Source organism: Chenopodium album, chromosome 24 (assembly GCF_948465745.1).
Source record: "Chenopodium album chromosome 24, dcCheAlbu1.1, whole genome shotgun sequence".
Classification (NCBI taxonomy): domain Eukaryota; kingdom Viridiplantae; phylum Streptophyta; class Magnoliopsida; order Caryophyllales; family Amaranthaceae; genus Chenopodium; species Chenopodium album.
The window spans coordinates 29,127,528-29,151,051 of NC_137857.1; the positions used below are offsets into that span (position 1 = coordinate 29,127,528).

General features: G+C 32.2%; 3 protein-coding genes across 3 annotated transcripts; all 3 read left to right on the forward strand.

Moving 5' to 3' along the window:
* Positions 1 to 277: 277 nt before the first annotated feature.
* LOC145612548 (GDSL esterase/lipase At4g18970-like) lies at positions 278 to 4,959 on the forward strand. Its single transcript, XM_081667898.1, has 5 exons — positions 278 to 544; positions 709 to 833; positions 3,349 to 3,588; positions 3,706 to 3,946; positions 4,613 to 4,959. The coding sequence occupies exons 1-5, from the start codon at positions 316 to 318 to the stop codon at positions 4,843 to 4,845; spliced, it is 1,068 nt and encodes a 355-aa protein (XP_081524024.1). The 5' UTR covers positions 278 to 315; the 3' UTR covers positions 4,846 to 4,959.
* A 9,486-nt stretch (positions 4,960 to 14,445) lies between these two features.
* On the forward strand, positions 14,446 to 18,438 carry LOC145612392 (GDSL esterase/lipase At1g29660-like). Its single transcript, XM_081667767.1, has 5 exons — positions 14,446 to 14,709; positions 15,183 to 15,307; positions 15,559 to 15,798; positions 15,919 to 16,159; positions 18,069 to 18,438. The coding sequence occupies exons 1-5, from the start codon at positions 14,487 to 14,489 to the stop codon at positions 18,299 to 18,301; spliced, it is 1,062 nt and encodes a 353-aa protein (XP_081523893.1). The 5' UTR covers positions 14,446 to 14,486; the 3' UTR covers positions 18,302 to 18,438.
* Positions 18,414 to 19,546, forward strand: LOC145610772 (uncharacterized). The gene is made up of 2 exons (XM_081666068.1): positions 18,414 to 18,521; positions 19,205 to 19,546. Exons 1-2 carry the CDS (start codon positions 18,414 to 18,416, stop codon positions 19,544 to 19,546), a joined length of 450 nt encoding a protein of 149 aa, XP_081522194.1.
* Positions 19,547 to 23,524: the final 3,978 nt, after the last annotated feature.

The following is a 23,524-nucleotide window of genomic DNA, read 5'->3' on the forward strand; positions in this document are numbered from 1 at the left end:
AAAATCTATATGCAATGTAAGTAGCGTATCCGGGTCAAATCATCTAATAAAAACACATTCTTTTTTTCAACTATTTTTTCAAAACAAATTATCATTAGGCATTAGCTAGTCTTAATCTTTCAATAATTGTTTTCTTTTTTTTCAATCAAACTTAAAAGTTTTGAAATGACGTACGTACGTTGCATGGGCATCCTTACCACAATAACTTGCTATAAGTATCGTATCAACATTCAATCCAAGACCACTACTCTCTTCTTCAATATCACATAGTTTTAAGACTAACTCTTCTACGCAATCAATTCCCAAAATCCCAATATGTTGAGAATTATAGTTTTTATTTTTTCTATGGTTTGCGGTGTTTTGGTTAAAGGTGAACCAGGAGTGCCATGTTATTTCATTTTCGGGGACTCATTGTCCGATGTTGGAAACAACAACCACCTTCTAACACTAGCTAAGGCAAATTTCCCGCCTTATGGGGTTGATTTCCCTGGAGGTGTATCCACTGGAAGGTTTACCAACAACCGGACTATTGAGGACTATATTTGTAAGTATAGCTTGTTGATCGATAAAGTTTGTTTAGATCCGCTAGCTACAATTCAATAAAAATTCGTTCATACATCCAATGATAAAGCTATACTATGTAATATTGTAACGAATATGCCAAATACATTGGATGCATTATTGAATATTCAAATGTTGGATTTACAGCTACATTTCTTGGATTCAACAAGTCTATAGCACCATATAGAGATCAAATGGATCAAGATATATTGAGAGGTGCCAATTTCGCGTCCGGTTCTGCTGGAATCCTCATTGAAACAGGATTTGTATTGGTATGATCATAAATCCTACTCGTATATATACTACACATTTTTTTTTTAAAGGCAAGCAATTATATAGTACTACAAACAAATCACAGATTCTCTAGCATTGCATGACAAGCTAGCTAGGAAATAGTTCATAATTAAAAAATAGTCAATCAATCATAACTAAATAATAAATCATACACTGGGAGTGAAAATTTTATCATCCACCCAGATCTACCATGCACATGGTATACCCGGTCAAAATACAAGACTTAAACATGGAAAAAACATTGTATATTAATATAAAGAACATTATTGTATATTAACATAAAGTTGAAAAAAAAAAGTTCAAAACATTTCCTCCCTTGATCTAATGTATTGATTTGTTACTGATATTCCAATATTTGATTTATTATTTACACTCCATCTTATAAAATACTATTGGTTAAAAAACTTTCATTTCTTTGTATGTAGAGAGAAAGTGGTTTTACAGAGAGAGAAACAATGGAAAATTTTGAATTTCAAAGTGATTTAATATTATTATAGAGTTGTTTCAATTTGTAATAGAAAGATGTAATTCATGAATTCGATGTTTAGCAAAAAAGGTACTTTTCAATTTATTTATTAATTTTACTATCTTTTTTTTTTAAATTTTGTGTATTTTCAAAGTTTGAAGAAGATGTTCTTTAACTTATGATGAATGTTCTTTTACCATTTCTAGGATCCATATTCATTTTTTTAATTGGAATGTTCATTATTGAGTTTAATTAATATGTTTTTTTGGGTCTGAATTATATGTTCATTACAAATTTATTTATATTATGTATGGTTTATAAATTTAAAATGCATTTTGATTTTTAATAACACAAGATATGTTCTTTTTACTTGAATAGTTTGTTCTTTTATGTTCATTTAAAAACTAAAATTTTGAAATAAAGTTTTAAATTTTGAATTTTTGAAATTTGAAAACAAAATATGGAATTATTTTTTTTTGGAGAAGATAATTTCAGATAGAAACTTAATAGTTTGAAATAATTTAACATTATTACGTGATAAAAATCAATTAATAATTATCTTTTACTTTATTTGAAACTATTTCTCTGAATTTACTATGTTCTTTATCTATCAATGTTGTGTTCTTTTACAAATTAGTGATGTTCTTTACAACTGTAAGCTATATTCTTTCCGCTTTGATCCGAGTGTACAAGCCAACGATTGCACCGGGAGTGACATATGTCACATCCCCGTGTTGTTTTTTCCCTCTAAAACTTCTCCTTCCTTTTTAATTAATTTTTTTAATAGTTGCATTTATAATTATATTAGTCCAAATCTTTATATCATCGATCTTTATGACAAATATATTCCTTTTTATTTGGTGTTCATAAGTCTTTCACACACATTTACCTAAAATATTATTTCAACTCCTTTTCAATTATCTTTTAAACGGAATGTTATTAGATTTGCCAAAACAAAATAGTAGAGTTTAGTTGATTCATATAATTGATATTGAGAATACTTTAAAATCACTTAATTTTTTTTTTCAAATACCTCTACTATATTTTTCAATTTAAATATTAACTATAAATTGAATTTAATAACTATTTTAATTATGAGAATCTAAGACCAAATAAAACATGTCATCTCTCGATTGAATTTTATTTCCCGCATGTAGTTCTTTCCTTTTTTTGAATTTTTTTGTTTGTTATAAGGTCAAATCTTCATCACGTACCTATAATATTTTCTTTCCATATTGCAATATATGATCCAAGATTAATATATATTATACTTCGTAAATCTTTTATTTGGCCGTAAAATTATTTCAATTAAAATGATAATATTTTTAGTAACACATATAAATCAATAACATAATACTAAAACAGATATATATTATACTTCGGAATGACACGTTTCATTTCTTGGTGGTGTATTAATTTTCTCAAACAATCTTCTATTATACCAACGAAGATATTTTTTCAATATTTATTTAACATATATGTTCCATATTTTTAATTTCATATCTTTTATACCTTTTATATAAGGTAATTTAATATTATTGCCCAAACAATGTGTCGATCAATATTTGACAACTAAATTGGTAAGGGGGGACAGTGCTGTATCAGTAACCTAGATATCTTTGTTCTAAGGTATAACTTTGGGAAAAAAAAAAATTATGTCATTTTATGTGTATTATAAATGTTATGATTCTCTTTAATTTTTTTTTTTCTAAATTACTGTAGAGCTAACTAAAGGTTGTTATTAACAGAGTATTGCATGGTACCAACCTTGGTGTCTTTTTTAAATTTAAAACCGGTATAAAACTACGTAATTTTGTTTATATTAAAAGAAACTATATTGTACAACTTTTCAAAGATTTTAATAAGTCATAATAAAATTTTGTTAAACCCGTGCAATCGGATCTAATCTAGTTAATAAATTTAATTTAGTTTTAACAAAAACAAGGTAAACCTACATTTTCTGCTAAAAATATATAATCATTTTTACTGTAAACATAATTTTGTTCTTAAGTTACATTTTATTTCAGGGTGATCGTATATGGTTGGATCGACAAATAATAAATTATATGAAGACTATCTTAAGGCTTCAATTTATGGTTCGTGGTCCAGTTTCTAACTACTTGAACAAGTGCTTGTACACTGTGAATATTGGTAGCAATGACTACATTAATAACTACTTCTTGCCGCTATTATATCCTTCAAAGAGGCTCTTCACCCCAGATCAGTACGCTAATCGATTAATTGCTCGATATAAATTACAATTACAGGTATGTTCTTTGTTCCTTCTCACCTCCGATCCCTCTAAAAATGAAGAAATGAAGTTAGCTAACATACGACGATTATGTCTACAAATTAATTTTAGTTTTGTTTTTGTTGTTTGTTAGACGCTATATAATACTGGTGCTAGAACGGTAGCAGTTTTCGGCCTTGGTCAACTAGGTTGTGTGCCGGTTCAAATGATCATGAACAATACAACTCAATGCGTAGATGAAGTTAACCAAGCCGCAAATATATTCAATACAAAGCTTGAATCGCTTGTGGATGATTTCAATGCAATGCTTCCTGGGGCCAAATTTACGATCATTAATTTCTCCACCTTCCAAGCCTTAAATCCCCTTCCTGCAGGTACGTCGTTTTACAATCAAATAGTATTTGGTTCCAAGCAAAGGCCTGGTCATTACAAGAACTTAGCAATTATATGTGTAACACTAAGGTCATTATTAAGATTATATCTACTAAAGTGCCCATGTTGACCTATGGCGTTACGGTACCTTTGACTCATGACTCAATCCTCTCTTATTTAATAAGATTTTATTTTTAATTTTACTGACTTCTATTAAATTTTTTCTGTAAAGTTATTGCTTTTTACTAAATTGAAATTAATTTTACTTAACTAAACTTATTTTTATTAAATATTATTTTTTTAAAAAGTGAAGTGAACAAGGCCTTAGTGGACAAACGGCTAGTGTTAGAACTCTTTAAAGATAATGTTGCATATAAATCTTGTATAGACTATAAAAAAATTAAATGGAGTTAATGCTATGTCAATACGTCACTGAAAATCTTCATTTCACCTCAAATACTTGTGTCAGTCCTAGATACTTTGGACATGGATATGACACTTGGACATTTTATATTTAAAATTATAGAATTTTCTCACAAAATAGTCGAGTTAGACATTTAAACACGTACTTTTGTTAGATATGGGTATCTGAGTCCAAGTAACATAGAGCATAAAAACGTAACTTCAAGCTATAAAATCTGATACGAATATCAAATCAAATGATGCAGATATCAATACGAGCTCGCCTTGTTGCAAATTGAATATTGTTTTCGAGTGTGAGCCTCACAGTACACCATGCGCAAATCGGGACTTTTATGCATACTTTGACGGAGTTCATCCAAGTGATGTTATGAATGGAATGGTAGCACAAGCTGCATATAACACTTCGGATCGTCGGATAGCTCATCCAATGAATATCAATCAATTAACAAACACTCAGAAGGGCAAAGCAACATACTGATATGAGTGATATCTGAATTTTTTCAAAATTCTTACTATGCGTCCTCTTTTAACTAAAATGTTAGATGTATTTGTTCATGTTAGAAATAAATTGGACCATATAATAAATCTTTTTTTTTTTTTTTATCTTCAGTTAGAAAGGTTATCTTATGACCCCATCGTTGTTAATTATTATCATTCTATAGTGCAATATACAAAGTATATACTACGTATTTTTGTTTATTCATGTTTGTATTTCTAAATTTGTATCTGGTATTTAAAAGCTCAAACTTGCATCACATACGTGTCTTCTCCTCCCAAATTAAAATCAATTTGACTATTTTAGCTTTATATATGTTTCTGTTAAACGCGGGCCTGGGCCGCACCCGCAAACCAAGAGAGAGAGTTCACTTCACAAGTCCAAATTAAAGGAGGTTCCATCCCAAAACCATATGGCAATAGGAGGAGTAGCCTCTTAGCCTTATAAAGTGTTTAACTTTTTCTTCTTTAATCAATGTGGGACTGTTACATGTGTTACTTGGTGGGAGATACTTCAACACTCCCCCTCACATGTAAGGTCCCTTTTAACTCAAGGATCACTTGATCCAATTCAATTTGGCCCAAAATACTTAATGCCATTAAAGGTCCCAAACTTTGGGCCTGGCAATATACTCAAACCATTAGAGGTCCCATATCGTGGGCCTTGCTCTGATACCGTGTTAAACGCGGGCCTGGGCCGCACCCGCAAACCAAGAGAGAGAGTTCACTTCAGTTTCTGTTACAAAATAAATTGGTATTAACTTGTGTAGTTGACCGGGATTATATGCTTGTCATTCTCTCTCTTAGTCTCTCACTAATTCAATGTGAAACAGTAGAACAACTCCAATATAAATTAGGCAAATTTGGCCGCAACACCCTGAAGTATAGCTTAGGTGTACTCAATACCCCGAACTTTATATATTAGCCAAAACACCACAAACTACGGTGTTAGCTAGGTGCGACGTGTGTCTTATATGAAAATTTCCGGTCACTTATTTCACCGGATGAGGTGATCCATGCATGCCAAATGGATGAGAATTGTTCAACATTTCTTTTAATTATTCTAGAGAGTGAAGATTCACCTCCTCCAATGAATTATTGGCTAAAAATAATTCTCATTTAAGGCACGCATTACACCTAACACTAAAGTTGGTGATCTTTTGGATACTATGCAAAGTTCAAGGTGCTTAGTGTACCTAAGCCATAGTTTAAGGTGTTGCGGCCAATTTTACCAATAAATTATTCTATACTTAGCTTCTTCTTATTTATTAAAAGTAAAAAAGAGGAAAAAGATAGTGGAACTGAGATAAAAAAAAAAAGAGAGAAAACAAAGAAATAAAATGAAAATTGTGGCGTACATTCTTTTTACATAAAAAAGTTTTCTTTCTTTAAAGGAGCGACTGGATTGGGTTTATTAGGAAACTAAAGGATTGTTTATTTCACCTTATATTTGCTTATCTGATCTGATTTAATCTATTATGGTTTAATCTAATCTGATTTGATGGTCTGATTTAACCAAATTTTAACATTATGTGAACGATAATCTATAAAGAAAATAACTTATTTATTAGATTCGTAATAATGTGTATGTTTTTTAATATATAGCAGTTTTCATAATTATTTTCTTTACGAAATTAAAGTTATTCGGCAATTAAAAAAAATCGTAAATAAAACGATAAAGTACTAGGACACTAATTCAATGGAGTAGAAATTAGGGGTCATTTTTCAAACATACAATTAGAATGACACGGAAAAACTTGCGTGGACCTGGTCCACAATTATTGTGGACCCGGGGTTTATACACACGCAGCTGACATTATAGTGAACATAGTGATCTTTATTTAATTTTTGACATAGTAACCTTATTTTTAGCATAGTAACCTTTATTAAAACTAGTATAACACTTGATATTATTGTGAGGTTGAAGTACGGCGTATGACCCTAATTTTAACATAGTGACCTTTATTATTTATATTGACCACTATATAAAATATTTCATTGAAAAAATTAACCTTTATAGCGTTTATATTATTAAAATGACTTTTATTTCAACATAGTGACCTTATTTTTATTATAGTGACCTTTGGTTTATTAATAAAACAATCATAGTTTCTCTAATGTTAGTGGTCCACAAAAATTAAATTAATGTGAACCAGGTTCATTTAAGAATTTGTACGGTAAAGTATTCACGATGTATTAACTTCTTGTATATCTTTCCAATCCTTAAAAAAATGTAATAAACTTTGCTCAAAGAATTTGAAGATGATATTGATTATTTTTCATTTAGGAAGTGGATCAATATCAGCTAGTTCGTATCTTTGCATATTAAATTGTAATGTCTGCATTTTGTTTAATTTGTATTTTTTTTTAATATTTAAAAAAATAATAGAAAAGGTTAATTTTCATCGCAAATTACTATGCATGCAATTAATTAACTTAAGATATTTAAAAGAAAAAGTCCTAGATTTAATATTAAAAAAAGATTTATTTTTTGAATGGGTTTAAAAAAGATTTTTTTTTTTTTTTGAATGGGTTTAAAAAAGAATTTCAGAATTGTAATTTGTTGATATTTAAACAAAGAAATCTTGAAAAAAAAAAATTCTAATACCTATTCAAAGGTCATATTTTAAGTGAAATTAACTCTGTGATTAGAGTGATTTCCATTGATCAATATATATTGGGTTACATTGGGAGTCCTAATCATATTAGGTAACTAACAAGATATGTAAAAACATCATAAAGATATTCTTATACAAAATATATCCTAAACCTAGGAGGTGAATATTCTACGGACATTCTCTATCTGAAAAATAATATGAAAGTAAGTAAATTTGAAAAGCAAAATTAATCTCAATGATACCAACTTTGTGGTGTTTTATAATTAGATATTAACCTTTACATGTATCTCTTATCAGTAGAGCTGTCAGTTTCTGACCCGAACCGTTAAACCCGACTATTTCGAACCGATCCGAAAAGGAATTTAACTGTTTAAAACCCGCTTTTTGGAAACCGGAAACTGACCCGACCCAATTTTTCCAACTTGAAGCTGAACTGAACTGAATTTGTACGAACCGTTACTAAACCGACCCGTTATCAAGCCAAACCGTTACAACCCGAAACTGAAAGCAACCCAAACAGATTACGCCTAAACCCGATAGTAACCCGACCCATTTTAAACCGAAAACCGTTAAAACCTGATAAAAATCTGATAAACCAATATCGTTCCAACCCGTAACCCGTTGTGACCGAACCGGTTATAATCCTTAACCCGTTGTGACCGAACCGTTTACGACCCGTAACCTGTTGAGACCAAATAGTCTAAAACTCGTAACCCGTTATTACAACATGTTACCCAATATGTTTATCATCTAATCCATTTCAACCCAGTACTCTATAAACCCAACTTATTAACGACTTGACTTGATTATAACATGACCCGTTCCTACCCGTTATCTGACTAATTCGACTCGATAATCATCCGACTCAATTTTAACCCAATATGATTTGATTAGAAACCAGCTTCAAATTGGGTAAACTAGTATTCAAACCAACCAAGTTCAATCTAAACCTATTTTAACCTAAAACGATAATGATTGGACCCGATTTCACCCGATATGTTTTGATGAACCGAAACCCATTTTCGAACCGACCCAGTTTAACCCAAACTGATTATGACTAGAACCAATTACGACCCGTCTTGATTAAGACCCGAACTGTTTTTAACCGAAACCCACATTAAACGGGCTAAACCCGTTTTTAAACCGACCCGGTTTAACCCAAATTAATTATGACCCGAACCAACTAAAACCCGACCGACCCGATAAGGACTTGATCCGAATAGAAACTGCAATTAAAAAATTCAAACCGAACTGACCCGATAATTTTCAAAACCAACCCAACAAACTGATCCGCTAATTATTTCAACCCGTTATAAACCGACCCGTTATAACCCAAAACTGATAAACCCAACCCAAACCCGAACTGTTTACCCGAATTGACACCCCTACTTATCAGATTAATCCCAACTTGCTACAAATACAACTAAATTGACATAAATGACACTGATGATTAACCAAATTAAATTTATTTATGCACTAATCGGTTTCCCACAAAAAAAAAAATACTCCCTCCGTCCCTAAATTACATTCCTCCTTTTTATTTTTGGTATTTCAAAATTACATTCATCCCTTCTATTTTTGGTAAGTTTTTTTTAGTAAATCAACTCTCTTTTTCTGTTTTATATTTAATGCTTTCTCACTCATCCTTACCTAATCTTACTCATAATCCTTGTGCCAAATTACAATGAATATGATTGGTTAAAATTTTTTAATTAGGAGCATGTGATTCGTCCTTTTTTTTTGCAAAGGATTGATGATTTGTCATGAGTAATAACTAATCTATCTTTGTAAATCCCATTGCATTATCTAATTATTGTTATTTGTCTTATTCTTCCCTCCTTAATTCCCGTGTAAATTTCCAAAGAGGAATGTAATTTAGGGACGGAGGGAGTATTGAATTTATTTAACTTTAAACCCTCATAAGTCAGACTTCCTCTATTTTTGCATCTGATCGGTACATGTGCCAAGATGGAACTTTCATCATTAACTTTCATCATTAACATATAATTTTATTACAATTGTCTATTAGTAAAAATTGTAATAAAATTATATTATAAAAGTAGACATTGTGACGAATCTATTGATATACTCTCTCCGTCCCTAAATTAAAAGCCTCTTTTTTTTTATTTTGTGAGAGTAATAAATGCTAGAAAGAGGTTTTGTATTAAGGGAATGAGGGAGTATTAATTATATAATAACAGGTATTTATTTTATAATAGCAAATTAATTAATTAAGTCAAACATGACATGCGAATAATGCAAAAGTCAAATTAATGCATTGAAAAAACGGAGGGGTACTAATACAACATTCCTTTCCAATATTCATTTGCTTGCAAAAGTTCTTATTGCATGTGTTAATCGGAAGTAAAATGATTATATAGATGATTGATTATGTGGAGTTAACATGACTGATTAATGATTATTTGTGTTATTTATTTATTTATTTTTTATCTTTTAGCAAGTTTTGGTATCAATCAACGAGTGATACAAGTTCGGTCAATATATGCAACATACTCTGGTGTCTATGAGTGTAAGACCCTGTTCTCTTCACCTTAAAAAAATAATATTAAGTAAAAATATTTTCAGTTCAGTAAAATTAATTTCAGTTCAGTAAAATTCAGTTTTCATAAAGAAGAATTATAATAGAAAATCAGTAAAAATAATATCAGTTCAGCAAAAATAATTTCAGTAAAAATAATTTAAGTTCAGCAAAATTAAGGTGAAAAGAACGGTACGGGGCCTAAGTTTGCCAAATTGAAAACCTAACTAAGGAACATTGAAGAGCTATACTTTGAAATTTCGAATCTTTCTTCTAGAAGAAAGATGTGAAACGCCTAAATATACGAAGTATAAAACTTTGAAAGTGACGAGGAGATTGAGGTGGGAGAAGAGAGATGAGGAATGAGTTATGCCTTGGCCTTTCACATTAGGTACTTGTATATATTTACCATGCGAATTGTTTCCCTAAGGAGTGAGTTTGGGACTCTGGGTAATGCATAACCGTCAAATTAGGGGAAAATATAATGAGCATAACAAATCACCTACATTCAACGTACTAGGTTAAATTCCATATTAAGGCCCGTTTACTTCACCTTATTTTTACTGAACTGAAATTATTTTTACTGAACTGATTCGCTGAACTTAAACTAGTTTTACTAAACTGAAATTAAATTTACAAAATTGAAATTATTTTTGATGAACTGAAATTTTACTGATCTTCAGTTATTATTCTTCTTTCAGTTTACTAATTTTAACTAAACTGAAATTATTTTTACTGAAATGAAAAAAAATTTGTTGAACTGAATTAATTTTTACTAAAATGAAATTAATTTTATTGAACTGAATTATTTTTTACCGAATATTAGTTTTTAAGTTGAGGTGAACATGGCCTTAGTCCACAATAATATTTTCTCCCCACTTCCCTCAGTCCAAGCTAACCTTATTAAAGAGTAACTTTTCATTTCCAAATTTGTTAATTTCAGTCATTTAAGGTTTGTATTTTGCGAATTGCAGTCATTTTAAAAAAAATATAAATTACAACCCAAAAGTACTATTAACTTGTTATTTGCCACCCAAATCAATTTCTTCCTCGATTTGCATGCTAAAAAAAATGTTCCGTTAAGAATTTAAAGATCATTTTTGTTCTTAGGGGACCGAATTAAGCTAGAAATTAACAAAAAAGATAATACAAGTGTCTCGTTTTGCATATAAAAAATGAATTAATTTTGTGCAACTATTTATTGCTATGAAAACGAGACACTTACGTTAATTTTTAAATAATTAATTAATTAATTTTATTTTTTCCTTACAAAAGTTTAACTTTTTTTAAAATTTTAATTTATTTCATTTTTGTTTTTTGACCAATTATAGGCCGCTACGTGTCAGATAACTTCTTTTTTTACCAAGTTACATGACAGATTCGGACCATTTTGAGCTATTCGTATTAGAGGGAGGATTATTAAAAATGATCAAAAGGTAGGATTATTAGGCGGATCGATGAGGCAAAGGTCGAACAATTTTAGGCAATTTTTCCTTATAAATTTAAAAATAAATTTGAGAATTTACATTATTTTTTCAAATAATGTTCATATATACTATTTTGGTCATTCCTTTGTTTTTTTTGAAATAAAATTGATTCATAAATAAGTCATACAACATCTACAAAGAGTTTTAGATCTAACAAATACATAATAATTGAATCAAATAAAAACATTATGTAAGCAAAGCTACGATCGTTGTTGCAAACCGTATATTCTTCATAACCTCTTTCATATCTCTATAATTTATAGCCTTCTTCGGCGAGCGGTCTATCGATCAGTTGTAGCCGTGCAGAAAATTTCTGTATGATTCGTTAGATTGTTGTCGAAATATTAACCTCTTTTTCGATCCTGTACAAAATTTTATCAATGAAACAACTGTGTAGCAATCCATGAAATTAAAAAAACCAAATCTTCCCTCAAAAGAGAGAAGAAAAACCAGGTATTTCGAAGGAGCCAAATCCTTTTAAAGAAGAAGAAAAAACCCTATCTTTTGAGGGAGAAATATTCCTTCTAGAAGAGGAAGAGTTATTATTATAAATCTCAAACAAGAGAAAATACACACAAAAACAACAATTGGGGCTTTCCACCGGTAAAAAACAATGGAAGCCCCTTCAAAATTCAACAATGGGGGTTAGGGTTTTAGAGAGAGAAGAGAGGAGAGATAGGCTATTTTTTATCATTCCATTTTTATTTACTACGGGCCTGTTCACATTTACTAAACTAAGCTGAACTGAACTGAACTGAACTGATTGGAGTTGAACTAAACTGAACTGAACTGAACTAAGCTGAAATGAATATTTTATGAGAGAAGGAAATTGGGATTTGAACTGAACTGAATTGAACTGAAATGATTGGAGCTGAACTGAACTGAAATTAAGCTGAAGTGAACATGCCCTACTTTGACTGAATTGAATTTATTATTAACTTAATTTATTTAATGGAATAATCTTAAGTTCAATTCTGTAAAAATAGTACTTCTTCCATTCTAATAATATTGTAACAATGAGACTTTTGCACTATTCATCAATCTTGTTTGACCATATAATATGATTTTTACGTTAAACAAAATATAATCATGTGGGATCTTATTAAATCCGTCTCATAAAATATTTTCACAATAAAGATCTTAAGTTCAATTCCGTCAAAAGAATAATTCCTCCATTCTAATAAAATTGTAACAATGAGACTTTTGCGCTATTCATCAATCTTGTTTGACCATATAATATGATTTATACGCACGCTAAGCAAAATATAATCATGTGGAATCTTGTTACATGTCATAAAATATTTTCACAATATTAACTTTTTATAATTTTTACTCTTATACAATTATAGATATTTAACATATAAATTATAAAACGTGTATTAGGATGCGTAATTTCATCTTGTTGCAATATTATTGGAACGGAAAAAGTATATATTTGTATGTTTTGAACAAGATCAGTTTACGATAATAGTGGGTCAAGATCATCATAAAGTAGTACTCTATTTTCAAACTCTAAGAGTGTATTCTACAAGAATTTATTGGATCATTAATTCATAAATATTTCAGTTTGCAACATTTTATGGTGGTACTTGACGTTCTAGTGACTACAATGAATACTCCATTTGATTAACTTGATTGATAATTTAAAATCAACATCCAAAATCACACAAAATATCTTAAAATGCTTGTCCATAGTTAAAAATTCTACAATGTCATTCTTTAAAAATGACACCACAACTTGCTGAGGTGGCAAAATCTGATTGACCTGTATTTTGTATTTTTATTTTCATTTTGAATTATTTTTAATACTCATAATGTATTAAAACTGTATTTTTTTATATTTTTTTTAATACATATACTTTTTTAGAAATATATAATTATAAATTATAATAAATATTAATTTTCGAATTTATAATTATAATTAAAAATCATAAAATTAATTTCGTTCATCATCTACGTCAAAATTGTTCATCATCGTTCATCGTTCGTCATCTTTCATCAATCATTTCATAAATTATGAAAATCTATTTTATAATATTAATAAATTTTCGAAAATATACTTAAAATCAAAAATAATGTTCATGGATATGCTGCCGGAAACATTGTCTGAAAACCGCGGAAAACGAATCAGGAAACCCACCCAGAAAGACCCCTAAAAAAGCACCAAAACGCACCCAAAATACGCCTAAAACCGCTTGAAAATTCGTCGGAACCTTGAGCCGCCGCCTTGAACCTTCACCGGATCTACGTGCGCCGGAAGAGTCGCCGGAACCTGCAACCTAATCGCTTTAGAACGGTTGAAAGTCTACGGTTATTACTCTGTTCTTCAATTGACAATTGTGCTCATTTCAACTTCTTCTGATAGCACAAGCAAGCGGCACACAATTAACGATGATGGCCAATTTTTTTTTTATACCTTCCTCAGCCTCATGTGTTCTTCAATTAACGATGATAAAAACAATTGTCAATTTAATATTTTATTTGCAGTTTTTTTTTTAAGTTTGATTTTCTGAATTTTAATTATATTCTAATTTTTGGAAATGATTTTTTTTTAAAAAAAATACTTTAATGATGTATTCTTTATAAAAATACATGTATTTATAACCATATATACATGTATAGTACATTTAGCCTTTTAAAAATAAATAAAAAAATGACCAATTATAACTTGACACATCATTATATTATAGTGTCATTTATAGAAAAATGACACTATAGAAATATCCGTCCGTAGTAGCGTATGTATTCGATTAACGGGTCAAATCATCTGACAAAATGACATATCATTTAACAGCTAATAAGACCAACTATCAACTAATTATTCAATAAAATGAACATCAACTAGTCTCAATCCTTTAATAATTATTTTTTTTTAAACGTGCTATAAGTATGGTAGCAACATGCAATCCAAGACCACTAATCTCATCTACAATATCACAAAGTTGTAAGACTTACTCTTCTCACGCAATCAATTCCCAAAATGTCACGAATTATAGTTTTTGTTATGGTTTGCGTGGTTCTGGTTAAGGGTGAACCAAAAGTGCCATGTTACTTCATTTTCGGGGACTCGTTGGCCGATGTTGGAAACAACAATAACCTCAGGACAATGTCTAAAACAAACTACCCGCCGTATGGGGTTGATTTTCCTGGCGGCGTACCAACTGGCAGGTTTACCAATAACCGGACTATTGAGGATTATATCAGTAAGTATACCTCATTTTTATCAATTACTGAAAGGTTAACCTCATTGAAATGTTGTCTGTCCTTTGAACAACCTGTTACTATAGGGATAAACAATAAAAACACACAAGTATATTAAAGGATGATTTATAGCTCAAAATTCTAATCACTAGCTTGCAATTCTTTTGACAAAACATATTTAATTTTTCCCACGATACTTAAACAATATTTTCTCTAAGATTTGGCATGTTTTATTATAACCATTATAAAAATTCATACATCCATTATAGTAGTATTAAGCTATTGTAAAGAATATACAAAAGAGTAGAATGGATGAATTGTTCATGTTATATGGCTATGCTAGTGGTAAATCATAGACCTAAATTTGCAAAGCCTCGTCCAATTTTAGTATATAATTTTTCCTTTTTTGTTAGTTTTGCTATTCTGTATGGTAACTTTCTTAATAGAAGAATATTCAAATTTGTTGATTTTACAGCTACATATCTGGGATTCGACAAGTCTATAGCACCATATAGAGATCAAATGGGTCAAGATATATTGAGAGGTGTCAATTTTGCATCTGGATCTGCTGGAATTCTCATGGAAACTGGATCACAAGTGGTATGATCATTTTTCTAAATTGGCAATGATATTGTACTATAATAACTTGCTTGTCCAAAAAACTATCGTACTAATAACAAGCCACAAACTCTCAATTATATATATGACAAGCTAGGAAGTCGTTCATCAATAAATAATTAAAGATTGATTTTAAATTCTTACTAGTATTAATTAAAAATATACATGACATAAGCCTGCATTTTCTACAAGACGTATATAATCATTTGTATTGATCATAAATTTTATTACAGGGTGATCGGATATGGTTGGATCGACAAATACAAAATTATATGATGACCATCTTAAGGCTCCAATTTATGGTTTTTGGTCCAGTTTCAAACTACTTGAACAAGTGCTTGTACACTGTGGATATTGGTGGCAATGACTACATTAATAATTACTTCTTGCCGCAATATTATCCTTCACAGAGGCTCTTCACCCTTGATCAGTATACTGATCTACTAATTTCTCGATATAGATCACGATTACGGGTATTTTCTTTGTTGCTTCACACCATTGATCCCTCCCTAATCTATTTATTTAACGAAGCAATGAATTTGACTAACGTCGATAATGTCTACTTAATTTTGGTTTTATTTTTCATGTGTTAGACACTATACAATACTGGTGCTAGAATGGTAGCAATTTTCGGTTTGGGTAATATTGGGTGCATTCCGTCTCAAATTATTAGGAACAATGCAACTGGCTGTGTAGATGAAATCAATCAAGCAGCGAATATGTTCAATACAAAGCTTGAATCGCTTGTGGATGAATTGAATGCAGGGCTCCCTGAGGCTAAATTCACACTAATTAGTGTTTCCGCGCAGCAAGCCTTAAGCCCCCTTCCTGAAGGTACGTCATTTAACAATTTTACATGTGTATCAAGCTAGTTATCACCGTTAAAAAAATAAAAACTTTTGGTAATGTGTATTAAACTAGTTATCACTGTTAAAAAGTTTTTGGTTAAGTTGGTCCAGCGTGACACAAAAGTTACAGGTTCGAATTTCATCCGTCCACCCCTCCTTTCAAAGTGGAACTAGTTTTTAGGCTCCGGTGATGTCTCGAATTACCACATTAATTTCATGATTGAAATCCTTTTTATATATAATTTTAGTAAAAAAAAAAAAAAATGCAATATGGTAATAGATTAGTAGCTTACATATACTATACTTATAAAACTTAAGGTCATGGGTTCAATTCTTGTACAAGTCATATTTTTAAGCACGTAAATTAAAGGTTTGATTGATCGAGGAAGGTGCCACGTGGCATCTAAACGTTTTTAGAAATGCCTTTTAATATATAACTAGTTTTTGTGCTCGGGCGATGCCCCGGATTATTACATGGGATTGAACATTAATATACATTGTAATGTATGATTTAGTTTTCTTGTAACTAAATTTGTTGTTTATATTGTCATTTGTTACATATTAAAATTTAGTATTCAAAACATTACATAAAAATCACTTAGCTTGGTGGTAAGATACCGAGTTCTAAAATTGGAGGTTGTGGGTTCAATTCTTGTGGAGAACCATTTTTTTTTAAATTTTGATGAGTGCATGACATGGAATGAAAAACAAATGGAAGGGGAGCCACGTGGCGTAATGAATGGTTGAGTAGGTGACGTGGCGTAGTGAGGAGGATTTATTTGACACGTGGACGTTTTTAGGAACGTCTTTTAATAGATTAGTATAAACTAGTGTGTGAACCGGACTTTGCCTCGGGTGATACTTTGAATAATTTTGTTTTTATATTAGAAGCTTTAAAAGACTATTAATTTGTTTAACATGGGTAAATTAGAATACAATGACAATAATAATTTATTTTGGATTTTTTTTTATTCTACATTCTAATACATCAATACATGTACGTATTTATATATAAATTTGGATTAATCAAACATGAATTAATTCTAGCTAAGATGGTAATGCTTTTAGTTTCCATTCAATGAGGCTTGGGGTTCAAATCTCTTTGTATGCATTTTTAATTAAGGTCATTTGATGATGATGTGGCATGATGCTAAAGGTTGTTGAATGATGATATGGCGCTATAAGGGTGTAAGAAAGGAAACACGTAGCACATACACAATTTTATGAACACCTTTTAATATATTGTATAGATAGACTAGTGAGTAGACTGGACGTTACCCAGGTTGCTACTTTTTTAGTTGGCAACTGCTAATTTTGTAAAAGGAAAATAGCCTGTATGTGTTTTCAATACATTTATACTATATTATTAGTTTGTGTGCAAGATTAAAGCATAAGTGATAATTAGCTTAGATGGTTAAACAATAATCTTTATTCTCATAGGTTGAGTGTTTGAACCTCATCATCCATATTTTTTTAGATTTAGGTGAGATAACATTGAGCATAGTTGGTTGCGTGGGTAATGTGGCGTATTAAGGAATTGAGTATATGACGTGGCGTAATGAGGAATGGAGTATATAATGTGGCGCAATGAAGGGGTCTACGTGACATATAGACGTTTTTAAAAAAGCTTTTTAATATACTAGTATAGATATAGATATGAAGCGTACGTAGGCTATGAGGTGGACCTATGATGCATCTATACTTCAAGCCCAATGGGCCTCTCGTGTGAGGGGGCGTGATAAAGTATGTATAAAACATATTTCTGGGCTTCAACCATTGGTTTAAGCTTTTGGTTGAGTTGACCCTTTAACAGTCATGTTATAAGTTCAAACTACACTAGGACAATGTAACTTCTATATATCTGATGTACAAAATCATATTGCTAAAAAATGCAGGTATTAATTCAAATTCGACTTGTTGCATATTGAGGAGCGATTTCCAGTGTGAGCCTTACAGTACTCCATGCGCCAATCGAGACTTATATGCATTTTTCGACGGATTTCATCCAACTGATGTTGTAAATGGAGGAGTAGCAGAAGCTGCATATAATTCTCTAGATCGTCGGATCGCTAATCCGGTGAACATCAATGAATTAACTAGCAGTCAGCAGGGCAAAACGACGTACTGATATCAGTGACATCAATTATGGTTGCTCTAAATATGTGGTTTTATTAATCAACATTCACGTTTATTTCTCGACTATTCCCACCTTTTTTTTTCATTTTGGGTTGCTAATAAAAATGCCGGAGATTGATCTTAATCTTCAAATGGCTCCGAGTCTAATAATTTGTACTTCTGATGTTACAAATGAATTGGACAATATAATAAATTTATCTTCAAAAAGAAAGGTTACTATTTTATGACTCTTCGTTGTTAATGTTTTGTATGAATGTATATCTGCAGTGGCAGAGCCAGACTTTTTACAATGGTAGGGCAGCGTACCATCTAAAACCCTTTTTATCTCCTTTAAATATTTTTTTTTATTTTTTTTAAAAAAAGGAAAAATCTGACACATTTGTGAAAGAATGTTCATAATATCAAGAATCAAAATTACTTAGCAATCGTATTTGTCAAACCTTTATTATTCAAAAAGTACATCAAATATTACCCCTATTTAACGCTTTAAAATCGATCCAAAGTACTAATTCTAAGGATTTATAACTAGTAGTTCAAGTATATTCAGCTCATACATGTATAAAGAAATGTTAAAATAAAACTTGACTAGTTTTCAATTTTGAAAGCATATTATTATATCATCAATTTCATAATCTTAGGTAGAAAAGTAATCTTGCCCAATGTGATCAAACTTTTATGTTGGTAAGTTTGGAAAAATCGCTGGGAATAATCCCACCTTTGGGGCGTCCGCGAAAAATAATTCAGCCGTTGGCATAATCCGCTCAAAATAGTCCCAAGTGACTTGTAACCGGCTGAATAGGTAATTTTTTTTTATAATTAAGCCTAATCTACACGTGTCATAACGTTATTGGTCTTAAAATAATTATTACTAATTAACATTAATTAAGCCTAATAGATTAATGTTGATGCCTCTATCTCCGATGATGGTTGGGTGGGTCTTGGCACTATAGCTCGTGACAGCAGGGGGCAAGTGTTATTCGCAGCAGTGAGCAGGTTTAGAGCACATTGGGAGCCTTTGATTGCAGAGAGCAAGGCTGCCATGTTTGGCTTGAAGAAGGCTAGAGATCTAGGCTATACAGACATCATTCTCGAGTCTGATTCACTGCAGCTAGTCTCCAAGATCAAGAAGAACTCTTTTTCCTTTGCCTTTGTTGATGGAATTTTAGAGGATATTATTGCTGTTTGCTCGAATTTTTCTTCCATTGTGTGGTCTCATGTAAAGCGTGAGGGTAATTAATTTTGTTGCCCATCACCTAGCGAGGTTAGTGTCGTTTGGTCGTGAACAATTGTGGGAGTACCTAGTTCCTGATGAGGTTTCCCCGTATGTACTTTTGGACAACCTTTCATTAATTTAATGCACTAACCGCTTTCTTTCAAAAAAAACTAACTTTCTTAAAATAATTAAAAATTAAAACAACCCCCACCACCAGCCCTAGCCTCAGCCACTACTAGAAAACTGACAAATAACGACGGAAAAATTCCGTCGGAAACACCTTGTTTTCCGTCGAAAAACCCATTTCCGACGAAAATTCAGTCGATACTGGTTGTCGGAAAACCCTTCATCAGAAAATGGGAGTTTTCCGACGGAAAATTCCGTCGGAAACACTATTTCGACGGAATTCAGTCCGTCATAAGTGATTTTCAGGCCCAAAACAGTCCGTTGGAAATTCCCGACGGACTGCATTCCGTCGGAAAATTGCGACGGCCTGCATTTCGTAGGAAAATTGCGACGGACTGCATTCCGTAAAAAAATTGCGAAGGAAATTCCGTCGGAAAATGGTTTTAAAAAAAAAAACGCCTCCCACTACCCCCACCACCAGCCCACACCACTAGCCCCCTAGCCCGTACCACCAGCCCACACCAGCATCAGCCCCAACCTCCACCAGCACCACAACCTCACCATACACCAACCCCAACATCCACCAGCGCCATGGCCTCACCTCACACCCGCCCCAAACCCCGTCCACAATAAAATCAAAATATACCACAAATAATATGAAATTAGCACCAAACCAAATCGAAACCAGCAGATCTATTTCCGAAATAAAGTAAAAAAAAAAATCGAAACAGGAGAAAAACAAATTACAGTAAAATTAATTAAATAAATATACAATTATCCATAAATTTTATAACCTAATATTACAATTACTTCAAAATTTAAACAAAATCAGAAATTAACCAAAAAATAAAACTAGATGTACAACCTATTCTGAATTAAACAAGATCTACAATACTTGTGCAGTTGTGCGGTTGACGATTCTCGCAATTAACGTTGTCGCGCGTAGCCGATGTTGTTGTAGTCATCGTTGTTGATGCACGGTAATTGTGGTGTTGTAGTCTATGTTGTTGTTGTTGGTTGTTGGTGATGGAGGTACGGTGGTGTTGGTTGTTGTTGGTCAAGGATAGAAGAAAGAGGGGAAAGAAGAGGATAGAAGAAAGAGGCGGACAGAGAGAACAGAGGAAAGATGGAGAAGAAAAGAAGGAGAAGAAAAGAGGCGGACTAGGAGGAGAGAGAAAGAGAAGAGAGGAAGGAGAAGAAAAGGCGGACCAGGAGAGAGAAAGACTGGAAAGAAGAGAGGGATGGAGAAAAGGGGCGGAAGAGAAAAAGGGGTTAGGGTTAGGGTTTAAAGAAATATCTTTTATTTCTTTTTTTAAGTTATATTCCGACGGAAAATCCGTCGGAAATTTCCGACGGAATATTTATCCGTCGGAAATGACTATTTCCGACAAATTTTTCCGTCCAAAAGTACAAACATTCCGACGGATTTGCGACAGATTGCTTAAATTCATTGGAAATATACGACGGAAAAAAAAATCCGTCGAAAATTTCAAATTTTTCGACGGAATTACATGTCCGTCGGAACCAGTCCGTCGGAATTTGCCTGTTTTCTAGTAGTGAGCACAAGCCACCTCTCCGCCCCACCGTCGACCCAGACCCGTCAACCTCCTCCGCACCCAGACCGCATTTCCCACACGCCAGTTGCCGCCCCTCCCCTAATGCATTCGGTCACCTCCTCTAACCGATATTTAGGCTGAGAAGAGGGGGTCGAAATCGAGGCATGGGAAGGGTGGTGAAGGTCGAAATCTGGCCGAGGAGAGGGGGAGAAAGCCAAAAAAGGACATGGGAAGGGGATGGGAGCGAAAACGTGGTCGGAGAAGTGGGTGGTCGGGATTGGGACTGTTCCGAATTGAAGGTGCAGTGCTTGGTGGTTCTGGGGGACGGGGAAGGGGCTGGGATCGGGACGAGAAAGGGGTTTTCAAGGGAGGGGGTTGGGATCGAGACGGGAAAGGGGTTTTCAGGGGAGGGGATCGGTTGCGACGCCGGCACTGGTTGGGGCCTGGGTGGCCGAAGCCGCGGGCAAGGATATGGGCTCAGGTGGCGGCGGCTTGGGCAGCTGGTGGGTGGTGGATGGTTTTTTTTTTAAAAAAAAAAATTATTTTTTTTAAAAAAAAAACTAACTTTTTTTAAATTTTATTTTATTTTATTTCTATTTTTTTGACCAATCACAGTCCGCCACGTGTCATGTTAATTTTTATAAGAGGTTAAATGACCGGTTGGGACTATTGTGAGCGGATTGAGTATAAAGGTCGGATTATTTAAAAATATGCCAAAGGTGGGATTATTTTTCGCGGACGCCCCAAAGGTGGGATTATTCCCAGCAATTTTTCCATTTGTGTTTTTTGGGAAATTGGATAAATAGGACATCTTATATATTTATTTGTAGATGATTGAACTTAAACGATATATGCATTACAAATAATAAATTGTTGATCGAGTTTAATATTTTACTAAAAAAATAATGTGCAACAAGGCCTAAAAACAAGTAGATGATTATAGATGATTGAACTTACATGGTATATACATTACACATCATAAACTGTTGAAAGAAGATCTTCTTAGGGTAGTTTTAGCTGAGGTTAGGGTTTTTAGAGAGAAAAACTCTCATTTTCTAGAGAGAGAAAGTGGGAAAAACTTGTTGAAAGCTTGGAATATGAAGAATTGAAGGAAGAAGACTTGAATATTTGATTATTTCTTGCAATATCAATGAGAATTTCTTACTATCTCTCTTATTTTATTGCTTTAATTACTTTTTTTTTTTTTTTTTTATCTTTTCTAGTTTTATTACTTGTTATGTTAAATTAGTGTTTGGTTTTATGTTCTTAGTTGTTATTAGCTCCCTTAGTTTTGGAACTTATAATGTTTTGTGAGTAGTTTATTTACTTGGGGTGGTTGAAACCATTGATGAATTCACAAATACTTGTTTGCATGTGTTGATTTAGCTAATGTGGGATGTTAATTAGTTGAGCTTAAGTGGTGTCATTGTTAGTTATTATAAGTGGCTATTGCTAGAACTATTTATCTAAGCTTTCTCAATAAAGGATCGAGAGATGAACTTGAGTTAATGCTTAATTGACTTGAAATGCCACGAGAATAGGAATTTCCTGTCAAGGAAATATTTATGTCATCGTGATTATGCTTTAATACTTGCTTTATGCTTCGTAACCACGAGAGTAGCTAGGTTGTATTCATGATTCAAATAGTCCCTCTAGCTTGAGAGAGTAGTTGAGTGCCTTAGATGACTTCCCCTAATTTATCCCCAAATGCTATGTTTTGTATGTTAAATTGTAGTTTGTGAATGACTTAATTAGCGGATACCTTCCAAAGATCTTTTTTATGATTGTTTGTAGTTTTTCTTTATAACTCAAAACCCAAAAAGACTTGTCTTAGCTTATCACAAATCAATATTTGTTAGTGCTCCCCTTAGTCTTTATGGGATCGACCCACTTGCCCTTTCTACCCATTAGAGAGACCAAGTTAGGTTTTTATCTTTGGCAGGCTCGACGACGGCCTATCAAAGACCTAAAAAGAAGTATTTTATAATTAGTACTTCCTCCGTCTCATAATAAAAGTTGCTATACAATGCTTCTTTAGTTCTTTGGGTTTTTATGGAAGAACTAAGATAATTGAAACCATTAAAAAAAACTAATGATTGGAAGTACATGTGTACAACTTTGGGGTGAGAGAGAAAGAGCGGAACATAAAGTAGATGGAAGTAGCGATCTTTACAATGAGATTTAAAAAATATGATTTCAACAACTCATCGAAAGGAGAGTAATAATGTTAATAATTGCAAACTTTAAATAGAAATTGGTAATATGTTTTTGTTTTTACCTTACACTTTTATTTGTTTAATTTACTTATTATATTCTCCAA

Bases quoted from the DNA above. Each gene is read 5' to 3' on its own strand.
- LOC145610772 (XM_081666068.1), top strand. From the start codon at position 18,414: ATGCCGGAGATTGATCTTAATCTTCAAATGGCTCCGAGTCTAATAATT. The intron at 18,522-19,204 runs GTTACTATTTTA...TAAGCCTAATAG, and splicing joins ATTTATCTTCAAAAAGAAAG to ATTAATGTTGATGCCTCTAT.
- LOC145612392 (XM_081667767.1), top strand. From the start codon at position 14,487: ATGTCACGAATTATAGTTTTTGTTATGGTTTGCGTGGTTCTGGTTAAG. The intron at 15,308-15,558 runs GTATGATCATTT...ATTTTATTACAG, and splicing joins TGGAAACTGGATCACAAGTG to GGTGATCGGATATGGTTGGA. The intron at 16,160-18,068 runs GTACGTCATTTA...TAAAAAATGCAG, and splicing joins CTTAAGCCCCCTTCCTGAAG to GTATTAATTCAAATTCGACT.
- LOC145612548 (XM_081667898.1), top strand. From the start codon at position 316: ATGTTGAGAATTATAGTTTTTATTTTTTCTATGGTTTGCGGTGTTTTG. The intron at 545-708 runs GTAAGTATAGCT...TTGGATTTACAG, and splicing joins GACTATTGAGGACTATATTT to CTACATTTCTTGGATTCAAC. The intron at 3,947-4,612 runs GTACGTCGTTTT...CAAATGATGCAG, and splicing joins CTTAAATCCCCTTCCTGCAG to ATATCAATACGAGCTCGCCT.